General features: G+C 52.0%; 1 protein-coding gene across 4 annotated transcripts in view; it reads left to right on the forward strand.

Annotated features, from left to right (window-relative positions):
• The window catches only part of RFFL (ring finger and FYVE like domain containing E3 ubiquitin protein ligase), a 77,380-nt gene extending 68,501 nt beyond the window's left edge, over nt 1-8,879 (forward strand). For all 4 annotated transcript variants that reach the window (XM_019981260.2, XM_019981261.2, XM_070772684.1 and 1 more), the window contains 4 exons: nt 1,387-1,470; nt 2,362-2,572; nt 3,743-3,766; nt 6,241-8,879. In XM_019981260.2, the coding sequence (XP_019836819.2) occupies nt 1,387-1,470; nt 2,362-2,572; nt 3,743-3,766; nt 6,241-6,422 (501 nt within the window). In that variant the 3' untranslated portion in view covers nt 6,423-8,879. The remainder of the gene's footprint in view (nt 1-1,386; nt 1,471-2,361; nt 2,573-3,742; nt 3,767-6,240) is intronic.
• Nucleotides 8,880-10,978: the final 2,099 nt, after the last annotated feature.

Here is a 10,978-nt window from a genome sequence, read left to right on the forward strand (position 1 = left end):
CCTGTGCCTGTAACGCCCTGGCGGTAGTTGTTAGTGAAGGAAGCGCATGGAATAAAGCTAACTGTGGACAGACACTCACTGTAGATTTGGGTTCAGCCAGTGGACACGCTGAAAAGACAGGAGCATACTTTGCAGCACGAGATCGAGTTTCTCTTTTGTGGCAAAGAGAAGACATAATAGAAACTGTCTACTTAGGAAAAGGTTAGGCTCCAAATGGCTTCTTGTAACTCCAAGGTGATATGAGGAGGACAGTGGGTACCACACTGATGTAAAGCTAAGAGAAAACTGGACGTTGTCTGGGAAGCATCTCTGCCCGCATGTGCTGCGTACAGGAGCTTATCGTCACTTGGCATTTTTGGTGACGGTTGTTATTTCTACTCTTCATTTCTGTGTGGTTGCGTGTCTTTTCTTAATTAGCTCCATATTAGGCATTCTAATCTGAGGTGAGCAGCGGGGGGCAGTGAGTGACTGGTTTCCCAGGCTGTCCCTTTGCTGGTTCTCTGAAGAGTCCAGTGGAAAAGGCCTGTGAGCTTGGACACCTCTTTGCTCTGGGCTCACACTAGACCCTTCGCCTGTTTGGGAGCAGTGGGTGGAGAGGATCTAGGAAGGGATTTGTGGCTTCAGTGGTGCTGGGATTAGATGGGTCCCAGTTGTGACTACTCTGGCAAAACCTGAAGGAATACCCAGAGGAAACCTTTTGAGAGGTTAGAATTCTAAGCCAAATGAAACTTCTTAAGCATAGGCATTAGTCTTATATAGTCTCAGGCTAATAGACTATTTGATGCCTTAAAATAATTTTTGACTGGGTTTCAAGACAGCTCTTAGTAATAGTCTGCCCTACTGGTTGGAGCATATTTCTAGAATTTCTAATGAGAGGAGTGACTAACCAGAAGAGAGAGGGGTGGGGTGGTGAGGGTCTGGAAACTGATCTCATCTGGGCCTGATGAGGAAGCCGGGGAGATTTCGTTTGGCAGAAGCGAAGACATAGTTTGAACAGTTGGGGAGAAAAGAGTTGACACGGGTCTGGGTGCAAAACCAGGGATGGTGGGTGGAAGTTGTAGGGCTGGCATTGTGGCGTCAGTGTCGGGAACGGACTTGACGGCGGTCCGGCAGAGGAGCAGCCGTGGGATCTTCCTTCCACTCGGGAATGTGCAAGCTGAGCCGACACTGACGGTGAGTGGTAAGTTAATGCCATCCTGGCTAGAGTTGAAATGTATGCATGTCGCTTCCCTGCCTGACAGAGTCAGGCTTCTGTAATGCTGTTATGCAAGACTCCAGGTTCCCGGGGAGATGGGAATGCATTTGGATATGGCGTGAGCTGGCAAGAGCCCCATGCCGTCCCTGGGATAGCTCTGCGGATGTAATGGCATCTTTCTCTCCCCACAGGCCAATGGCCATGTGTCTCAGGACCAAGAGGAGCCCATCTACCTGGAGCGCACAGCCAGAGCCCCTGCTGAGGACGAGACCCAGGTGGGCCCTGTGGGTCTGTGCGTCTGCCTTTGCTCTCACTGCTGTTCTTGTCAGGACCCTCTGGGCAGCCTCACGGGGGAGAGGGGAGGAGCCGGCTGTGATGACAGTCCCGAAGTCCTGTCTGCGGGGGTGGCGTTTAGTGTGAGTGTTCAGGTGAACCTCAGGAGCCGTCCGTGTCCCAGTGGAGGCTGTGGAGCGGCACAGCCCGTTGGTTTCCAGTCTGCTGACTTGGAGAGCAGCCAGAGGGCAGGCTCCTGGTGCCGCTGTGCCAGTCTTGTTCTTTTCCTCTGCTTCCAGCACACAGTGGCCATTGTCAGGAGAAGGAGGTCAGATAATCAGGAGGAAAGATGAGAGGGAGTTCAGGGCACTGCCGTGGGGCCGCAGAGCTGTGGTCTCCAGTGTGCAGAGAGGATGCTTGCGCGGGAAGCAGGCTTCTTCTGTGGGAAAGCAGAACTCTCTCCGGGGGAGAAAGACCCGGACCACGCACGGTAGTCTCTTGTGCTGCCTCGTTTAATCTCCATGGGAAGCCTGGGGCACACGGGCCCAGAGAGGTGAGCATCGTGCCCGGTGCTGCTCAGCATCAGTCAGTAGAGCAATCGGGATCCAAAACCCCCTGCCTTAGCTGGTGCTGCTCCTCCCGCCTGGCCACTGGGGGTGGGGCTGTGGCCCTCTGGGCCTGAGCACAGCCCTTGGGTCAGGAAGAGACGGAGGTCTGTCTTGCGATGTAGAGCCGGGGCCACGTAATCCTCCATGTGCCCCCATTCCTGCTTCCCTTGAGGCCAGTCACCAAAAGCACAGGGTTTTGAGAGCTCTGGGGTCCTGGGAGCGAGAGCCGGGGCGGGGGCGGGGGCGGGGGAGTGGAGCCCACCCATCCCATCTTGGCCTTCGCAGTCCGTCGACTCAGAGGACAGCTTTGTCCCAGGCCGGAGGGCCTCTCTGTCTGACCTGACCGACCTGGAGGACATCGAAGGTCTCACCGTGCGACAGCTCAAGGAGATCCTGGCTCGCAACTTCGTCAACTACAAGGGCTGCTGTGAGAAGTGGGAACTGATGGAGAGGGTGACGCGGCTGTACAAGGACCAGAAGGGCCTCCAGCACCTGGGTGAGCGGCCGTGCGGGCGGCGGCGGCACAGAACCACAGGGCGCCTGCTGCTGCACATTAGAGGCCACAGCGGCCTGCTCCATTTCCACGCTTCAGCTGAGGAAGGGGCCAGCCACCCTGCGCGTTTGCGTCCTCTAATAACAACTGTCCTTTGGAGCTGAGGGCCCTGGTGGGGGTCAGGCATTGTGTATGTGTATTTACTCTGCAGGGCAGCCTGTGAAATAGGCCTTGTTAGCTTCTTCCCTTCACTGGAGAGCCGAGGCTGGCTCTCAGGATTTCGGGGTCTTAAGTCCATGGCCTTTCCCGCCGTATGTTGCCCTGTCAGACTCACCACTACCTCTGGCCATGCTCAAACTCTGTACCCAAGGTGCTGGCACACTGTGTGTCCTGCCTGCCCCGGGGCTGTTCATTTTCCAAAGCATTTGCCATGGTATCATTTTCAGTGATGCAGAGTAAAACAAGGTCTGTGGTCAAATGAGTTTGGGGAAGAAAAAACTTGCTATTATGACCGTGCTGCTGATTTATGGTAAGATGAAGACTGTACCAATCAAGGCAGAGAAGCCCTGCAGGAGAGAGACGAGTGTAGTCTAGAACTCCGCATTTCCTGAAATGACTTCACCCAGTCGCTCCCCAGCTGATTGGGCTCCTGCAAGTCAATGTTGTGCTGACTGGCCTGCTCACAGTGGTTGAAGTCAGATTCAGGTTCTCCTCTCCCAGGAGCTCAGATTCATCAGAGTTAGGGGACATCTGCCTGGTCACCTGATCACAGGCTCTTCCCTTTTGGATGGTCCCCAGAACCTCCCCAAAGGAGGGACGAGGAGATGGCTCCTCTGGGGAGTCGCACCCAGACTCCCTGGCCGACCAGGGCAGACTGTTCCTCCTTTCTTGACTTTAACGCCGGCTTCCGATGTGGTAGGAAAAAAGAACACTGAGCTTGTGTAATCTCCTTCTTGCCTGGCAGTTTTGTTCACGGCAAAGCAGTGGAAGCCCTTATTCTAAGACACCCCAGCAGGGGCTGTGGGTGAGTCTCCCGTGTGTGGAGGGTCTGAGGAGGGTGGCCTGGTTCCCAGCAGGAGAGCAGCCTGAGTTCGGAAGTGAACTCAGCCAGGGTGGCTGGAGGCTTTCCTTGTCATCAACATATTCAGACGCCTTCTTTCCTTCCCTTTGCAGTGTGCAGCGCTGAAGACCAAAACGGTACGTAGCTGTTCCTGTTTGGCATCAGGCCGAGGCCCTTCACTCTTCTCTCCTTCCTCCCCTTCAGCCCTTACTTCTGTTAGCCGTCTGAGAACTCTGAGCATATCCACATCCCGGTGGGGGAGCGGTGCTGGGGGGGATGTTCACTGGGAACCAGGGCTCCTCAGCATCTTTAGAAATTCCCATCCCCGTCCCTGCGAAGGGTGGAGTGGCAGGACACCTCGGGCAGCCTGATCTGCAGGCCTCTGGTGGTCAGAGCTCAGAAGCCAGCCTCTGTAAAATCTTCGGCAAAAGCCAAGGGGTGGCACTTCTGGTGCATTGCCCATAGTCCTGGGGCTCAGGCACCATAGCTTTCACTCCATCTTGGTCTGTGTGGGAGGGTCTCTGTGTACCTTCAGGGAAATCACTTGGGATGTTCATCAGCTTCAGGTACCAACTGAAAAGCAGGGGTGGTGAGCTGAGAGCCTTGTGTGAATAGCGTGCTTCGTGGCACTCAGCTGCCATGTGCCAGCCTGTATGTTAAAGACCACTCGCAGGTCTCTGGGCACCCCCAGAACGCACTGCAGGAATCTGACTGCAATCACTCTAAAACATGCTAGGCCTTTTTGTGAAAGCCTCAAGGCTTTACAGCCATTTTACTGACAAATTTGGAGTGTCTTCTGAAAAAGTTTTAAAGTGCTTTTCAGGCCCCTACACTACTCTGAGAACATCCTTTCTTGGGGAAGAGCTCTCACCGTATTGCTCAGAATGGGGCACGGTCTTCGGGCTGATACATTCCCAAGAGTTGAGCATTTGGAGTTCTAGACCCTCACCTGATACCAAAGTTTGGCCATCCACTTGGGGTCTTTCTGATTCCCTGGGAGAATGCTGGCAACTGAGTTAATGAATTTGTTAATCTTGACAGAAGTAATCTGTAATAATTCTGTAAATTACTCCAGCTCATCTATATATTTATGGTTGAGCTATTATATAGCTCATACCTATTATATATATAGGTATTCCTATTTATATATATGGGTGTTTATATAGTTTAGTTGTTTCCAAATGTTCCCTGTCAGGGCCACCAGCTCCTCACAGGAGTAAATAGGTTTCACTGCCTCACAGCCCGCCCACCTTGTGTTTCTTGACTTTCTGAATAGTCCAAGGAACAGGTAAAGAAAGCGCAGAAGCAGTGGAGTATGAGAGCTGCCTGTGGGACCGTAGAGGTGGCTGTTATAAGACCAGTTCCCTGTTTATGGCTACCTGATTCAGGCTGCCATTTTAAACATGCTGGGAAGGCTTGGGTTTGGGTACATGAAGGTTTTTCTGTTCCTGCAGCTGACCCCGGATGTAGGTCATGCCCACTGTGTCTTCCCACTCGCACAAGCCAAGTTAGCCTTGTTGAGAACTGTGCGCTGAGCAGTTAGTACTGTCTTCACAGCCCCTGCCCTCAGGCCACTTTCCTAGAAGCCAGCCTACCTGGATTTGAATCTTTGGGCAACCTATTTAACCCTTTGGTTTCACTTGCCTCACCCATAAAATGAGTAATGAGAGTACCTACTTCATAGTTTTTGTTGGGGCTTCCCGGGTGGCTCAGTAGTGAAGACTCTGCCAGTGCAGGAGACACGGGTTCAATCCCTGGGTCAGGAAGGTCCCCTGGAGGCAGAAGTGACAACCTGCTCCAGTATTCTTGCCTGGAGAATATACCATTGACAGAGAAACCTGTCGGGCGATAGTCCATGGGGTCACAAAGAGTCAGACTAACGCGTTCACTTTCACCTCAGGACTGGTTTTGGGGATTCAAGACGACTATCAGCCCTCAGAGCACACAGCAGATACTAAGTATATTATTATCTCAATAGAAATTGATTCCATTTGTTGAATTTAGGAGCCCGTCTTCTAGTGGGGGAGACAAGGAGCAAACTCACAAATTCTGAAAGCACTGAGGAGCAGTCACGGGGGTGTGGGTGAAGTGTGTGTGGGAAGCAGAGAAGACAGAACCATAGTCTCTGCTGGGCTCTGGCACCACGGCGTCTCCTCCAAGGAAGCCTGGGGAAGCAGGTCGGGGCCCTGCAATCCTTGGCTTTCTTTATTCAGTTGGGGGTATGTTTACAGAGGAGTCTCATGATCCTTCATGAGCAGTTCATTACAATTCTGTTGATGCCTAAACTCTTCTCAGCCAGTTTTATATCTTTTCAGCACGTTCTGCCTCAGGGAATATCGAGTCCCTCCATGGCACTCCCTGGCCTTATTACAGCCTCAGTTGTCTGAACGTTACTTCTTTCTATGCTTTGAGGCCTTTGCCTTATTCTCATGTTCCGGGATGTCTTTGATCTACAAGTGCTCGACTATTCAAATCTATAGCCTAACCTATGGAGGTGCAGATTAAACAAGCAGGTGGAGTTAGTTCCTAGGGAGACGTTTCCTTCTCCCTGAGGGAAGTGTGTGGGTCTGGGGGGCTGTGCCCCTTACTCTCCTTTCTGCTCTGCGTCCAGGGGGAGCAGTGCCGTCCAGCCTGGAGGAGAACCTGTGTCGGATCTGCATGGACTCGCCCATCGACTGTGTTCTGCTGGAGTGCGGCCACATGGTCACCTGTACCAAGTGCGGCAAGCGCATGAACGAGTGCCCCATCTGCCGGCAGTACGTGATCCGGGCCGTGCATGTCTTCCGATCCTGAGGGCCTGTGCCGGCTTCTGCAGTGCCTTACGGGGACAGAGCTCCAGGTGTCTGGGCCCACAGTTGGCGGCTTGCAGACGGGCAAGCTAACCAGAAAATGCGCAGTGTTCCCAAGACCAGGGCGAGCAAAGATGCTGTGTCATCTCTGGGCATGCCTGTCTTGCTTCAGAGGTACACTGTGCGGCTGGCCGAGCCCCAGGCCAGTGGAAACTGGTACAGGTCGCACAGGCCAGTCCCTGTTTCGGTGATCTTGGGGTGACGATGGTAACTGATGGAGAGGACTTTCCAGAATTTCGACCACATCTTCCTCCCTTCCTCTGCAAACCTAAACAGTCTCACTCCTCCTCCTGTAGCCCGCCCACCCCCCTGAGCGGCGTTCCTCGGTTTCACCCACCAGGAGTCCTGGTGGGAACAGCTCTCCTCCTCCCCGGCACACCTGGATTCATTTCTGGTCTCTGTGGCTCTCTGTGCTTTAACTGACCTTTGCTAAAGTCTCTTGATACCTTACCTAAAATTCATTTGTTTCTTTAGACCAAAAAGATGGTAGTTTACCAGACCAATAGTGATCCTCCCAGGGACAGAAATTTGGACCAGTAAACTTAATTCTGGTGAGAAATGAAACGCAAATGCAATTGGAAAACCTTCAGTCATTAATAAGAGTTGCTTCCTTAAACGCTGGGATGGGAAGCTATCCCTCTCCCGAGCTGACCTTGGGAGTCAGCAAAGCATCTGGCTTTCAGACTGCTGGGAGATTCCAGTCTGTGTGACAGTACGTGGGTCACCTCTGCTTCTCCTCCTGGGGTCTGACTTTGTGCCATCCTCAGTTGATGAGGAAAAGGGAAAGCGTTGGGTGGAAGCAGTGGCTCTCTGCTTGGCTTTGACGTCTCCAGTGGACAGCCTTAAACGATTTCCCCTGAGCAGAGGTCGCTCTTGCCCATGGAGGTTTTAAACATGGTCTCACTTGAAGACACAGAGACTTAGGCAAAGGGCCTTACTCTACTCCAGTCAGACAAGCATGTAAGACTGAGCACTCGGAGGCATCAGCCCTCGAGCAGACAGCTGCACGTCTCTGTTCCGCAGGTCGACTCCCATTTCCTTTCTCAGCCTGCTGATTTAGGGGCAGGTCAGGAAGAAGCATTCCCTTGGCTCTTTAGGAAGGGCCGTGCAATGAGTGAGTGTTGTTCTTGAGCCCTCTCAGGGTCTCTTCACCACTGCAAGAGCTCAGGTTTGCTGGAGAAGCTTAGCCAAGCACAAACATATATTCTGTGCAGTATCAGAAGAGCTGTGTGTGCCACCATTACCGTTGGATGAGCTATGCAAACCCTCAGACAGCTGAGGGCTTTGGCAGTCACCCCTACCCCCACCCCGTGCAGCTGAGATCTCTCAGACCAGAAGCAGCAATCATGACTTTGGAAAGCAGTGGGAAACCTGTAAGGGCACCTGTTGGTTGGTACAGGATATGCTTAATGCTTTCTCTCCATCAACCACTAAACCACCTACCTTGACATTATACCAAGTCCTAGTGTGATTCTGGGCTACAGCCTTTGTAGGAACTGGGGGAGGGATGGAGATTTCCCTGTAAAGACACCATCTTTCTGCTGGACAGTAAATACTATAGTTTATGGTGCCTACCAGTTTAACAAAGAATTCAGCTACTCCTTAGTTTCACTGTGAAACAGGTCTACACATAGCAGCTCAGCGACAACCCAGCAATAACTTCAGGGCAGAAGCTGGCTGTTTCCCTGCTTAAAACTTGTTTTCTCTGCTGAGGCCTTACCACTCCCTACCTCCCAGTTTCCCTCTTAGACATAACAATATCCTGATGGTTGGTTTGTAACCTCAGTCAGAATCAGAACTGATGTCATTTACTCTTCTAGGAGAACTTGCCTTTAAGTCTTCTAATCCCTTTTGGTGAAGGTTTCCATTTAGAAGAAAAAGTGTTAAAACAACCTAACCCTAAGCACCACCCCCCCCCCCCCCCCCCCACTTTGTATCTTTATTACTACACCAAATAAAGGCTGAGAATTCTTAAGATCCCATTTCAGTTACTATCTAACCTACGTAGCAAACTTGATTTTTATCCTTGGATGCTCTCTCCTGCCCCTCATGGATCCTTGGTCTTAATTACCATGGAAACATCCAATTCTTCCATTATCCCTTGGCTTTTGCTGATTGTTCTGAGATTTCAGTTGTGACTTGTTTTAAAAGATAGGACAGCTGACTGGTTCATAATACATTGGAATAGCTGGATCGAAACTAGAAAGAATAAGCTGTACAGGAATTAGTGCTCAATGTATATTGTATAAATTTGTTGAAATCTTTTGGACGTGAATGTGTTATTTCAAGTGGCTTATATTAAGATTTTCTCAGACTTACCTGGGTGTTAGACCAAACCCAATTGTGTATTTTTTGTTACAGAGCTCTGCTTTATAATTTTGTAATAAAGTTTCAACATAGATGCCTGTCCGATCTGGTGTGAGGACGCCAGAGGTAAGACTGACATGCGTTTACAAGCCACAGGCTAATCCCAGGCTGTATGCACATAGCCCTGCTCTTGTGAGATTGCGTTATTTTTGGAGATGCTTGGGTCACGTGGCCTTGGACATGGAAAAGCCTAGAAGAGGATGGGAACTGGGCAGGAAAAAGGACCAAACCCAGATAGCAGCATCAAGAGAGTTCAGACACGGACAGCCATCTGGTAGCAGCAGACCTTAAAGATGTGGGTGGGAAGGAGTCTGAGGGCAGCTGGGGTGCCCAGGTGTCTTCAGGTGACCCTGGGAGATGGCTGGAGTTGTGGGAACAGCTGTGTTGGCTGGACTGTGGCTCAGAGGTTGGCCCGGCCTCGAGGGCAGGGTGCCCTGTGTCTCCAGGCAGGTCGGTATGCCTGTCTGAGCAGGTGCACAGGGGAGGGGACTCCTTAGAGCACAGCCTTTGGGAGAGCCGGACTGAGTGCAGATCTGCCCTGTGACTGGAGAAGGAAGGAATCTTGCCAAAAGGGCGTAGAGGCTCAAGGCTGAGCCACAGCACTTTGTCCTCGTTGTTCTGGGAGGGTGACCCATTCAGCACCCAAGGTGACCTCTTGCCTGCTGCCAACCAGCAAGTCAACAAAGGTTCAAAGGAGGGCAGGCCTCCAGCACCCTGCTGGGGAGGTTTAAGATAATGTTGCTTATGGTCTGTGAAGTACATGGATATAAAATCATACATAATCTCAGCAGCAAAGAGAAACATGGATCAGAAAGACTGGAAGGAAACCACACCTTGAACAGTGAGCTGAAGGTAACACACCCAGCGAGGTGAGGGGCTGAGCTCATGACTGAAACGACCCCCTCTGCTGCGTGGGTGCACCCCTCTGGAGACCAGCCAAGCCAAAGGCAAAATCCCGGGAGAGCTCTGTCCAGCTGCTTGGCCTGAGGAGGCTGGAGAGGGGGTGAAAATTTATTTAGGTCAGTGCTCAAGAGGAGCAGCAGCTTTTGTCTCCAGAGGACAGAATAAAAACTGTCTTATTCTCCACAGTGAAGCCAGACTGAATGGTGGCCATTCAGAAACCCCAAATGTCCTGGCCTAGTGTCAGGGTGCCCCCTCCTTTCCTCCTCACACACTGCAAGCAGCAGGTGGGAACCCAGGTCAGACAGGCTGAAGCGACCTTAGCTGATTACCCTGGAAGGCAGGGGGTAGGCAGTGGCCCCTGCTTAGCCTCTTGACTCAGGTATGCTCCAGAGCAACCTCACTTCCAGGGGTCGGACAAGCAGCCTGCAACTTGTCGATAAGGAAAAACAGGATGGACCCTTAGAACTAGATGGAAGCCAGTTCAGAACCAGATGCTGAGGTGAGCAGCCTGCACTCACACCGGAGTGCACACAGTAACGCGCGGGCGCGAGGCTGTGGTGGTGTGTGGCAGCCCTGCAGGCAGAGGCCAGGGCCCACCCTCCCAAGCAGGGTCAGGACCACACACCTGGGCTTCCCAATTCCAGGTCACCATGTGTGCAGCTGCACCTTCAGTTCACTTACTCTTTTCAGCAACTTCATGATTTAGGCGCACTTCCGGCCTGTATGCCTCTAGGGTTACAGCTGTTTAGTTTCAGGGTTTGCTTCAAACCAGCTGTCTGTACCTGCCATGTCCACGGTGAGCGTCATTAGCCTCATGTGACTTGAAGCTGATGAAGATGTAAGTTCAGCTCCTCGGTTGTGTTACCGGCACGTTTCACATGCTCAGCAGCTGAAGGTGGTTGATTCCCGTCAGCCAGTGGTTTCCAGAACGCTTCTTCCAATGCCATAGAAAGTTCTACTGAACTGGACTCGTCTATGCTCAATTGTTTTCTCTTTATTCAAATAAATCCACCTCAAGTGGCACAGGAGCCATTCTCTGTAAGCAGGCTGTGGAGATCTGTCCTCAGGTGGGTTTCTAAAGAGCTTTTTGGTCTTGTTTGCAGGTGGGGTAGGGGCAGCTCCTCCTGAGCCCGTGGCCCCGGAGCCCACACCACCTCCCTGTCCTTCCTTCCTGGTCCCCTCCCTTCAAAACAGGACCCACACACTGTTTAATAGGAGAACACGGAGAAG

This window comes from Bos indicus, chromosome 19 (assembly GCF_029378745.1).
Source record: "Bos indicus isolate NIAB-ARS_2022 breed Sahiwal x Tharparkar chromosome 19, NIAB-ARS_B.indTharparkar_mat_pri_1.0, whole genome shotgun sequence".
In the NCBI taxonomy this organism is placed as follows: domain Eukaryota; kingdom Metazoa; phylum Chordata; class Mammalia; order Artiodactyla; family Bovidae; genus Bos; species Bos indicus.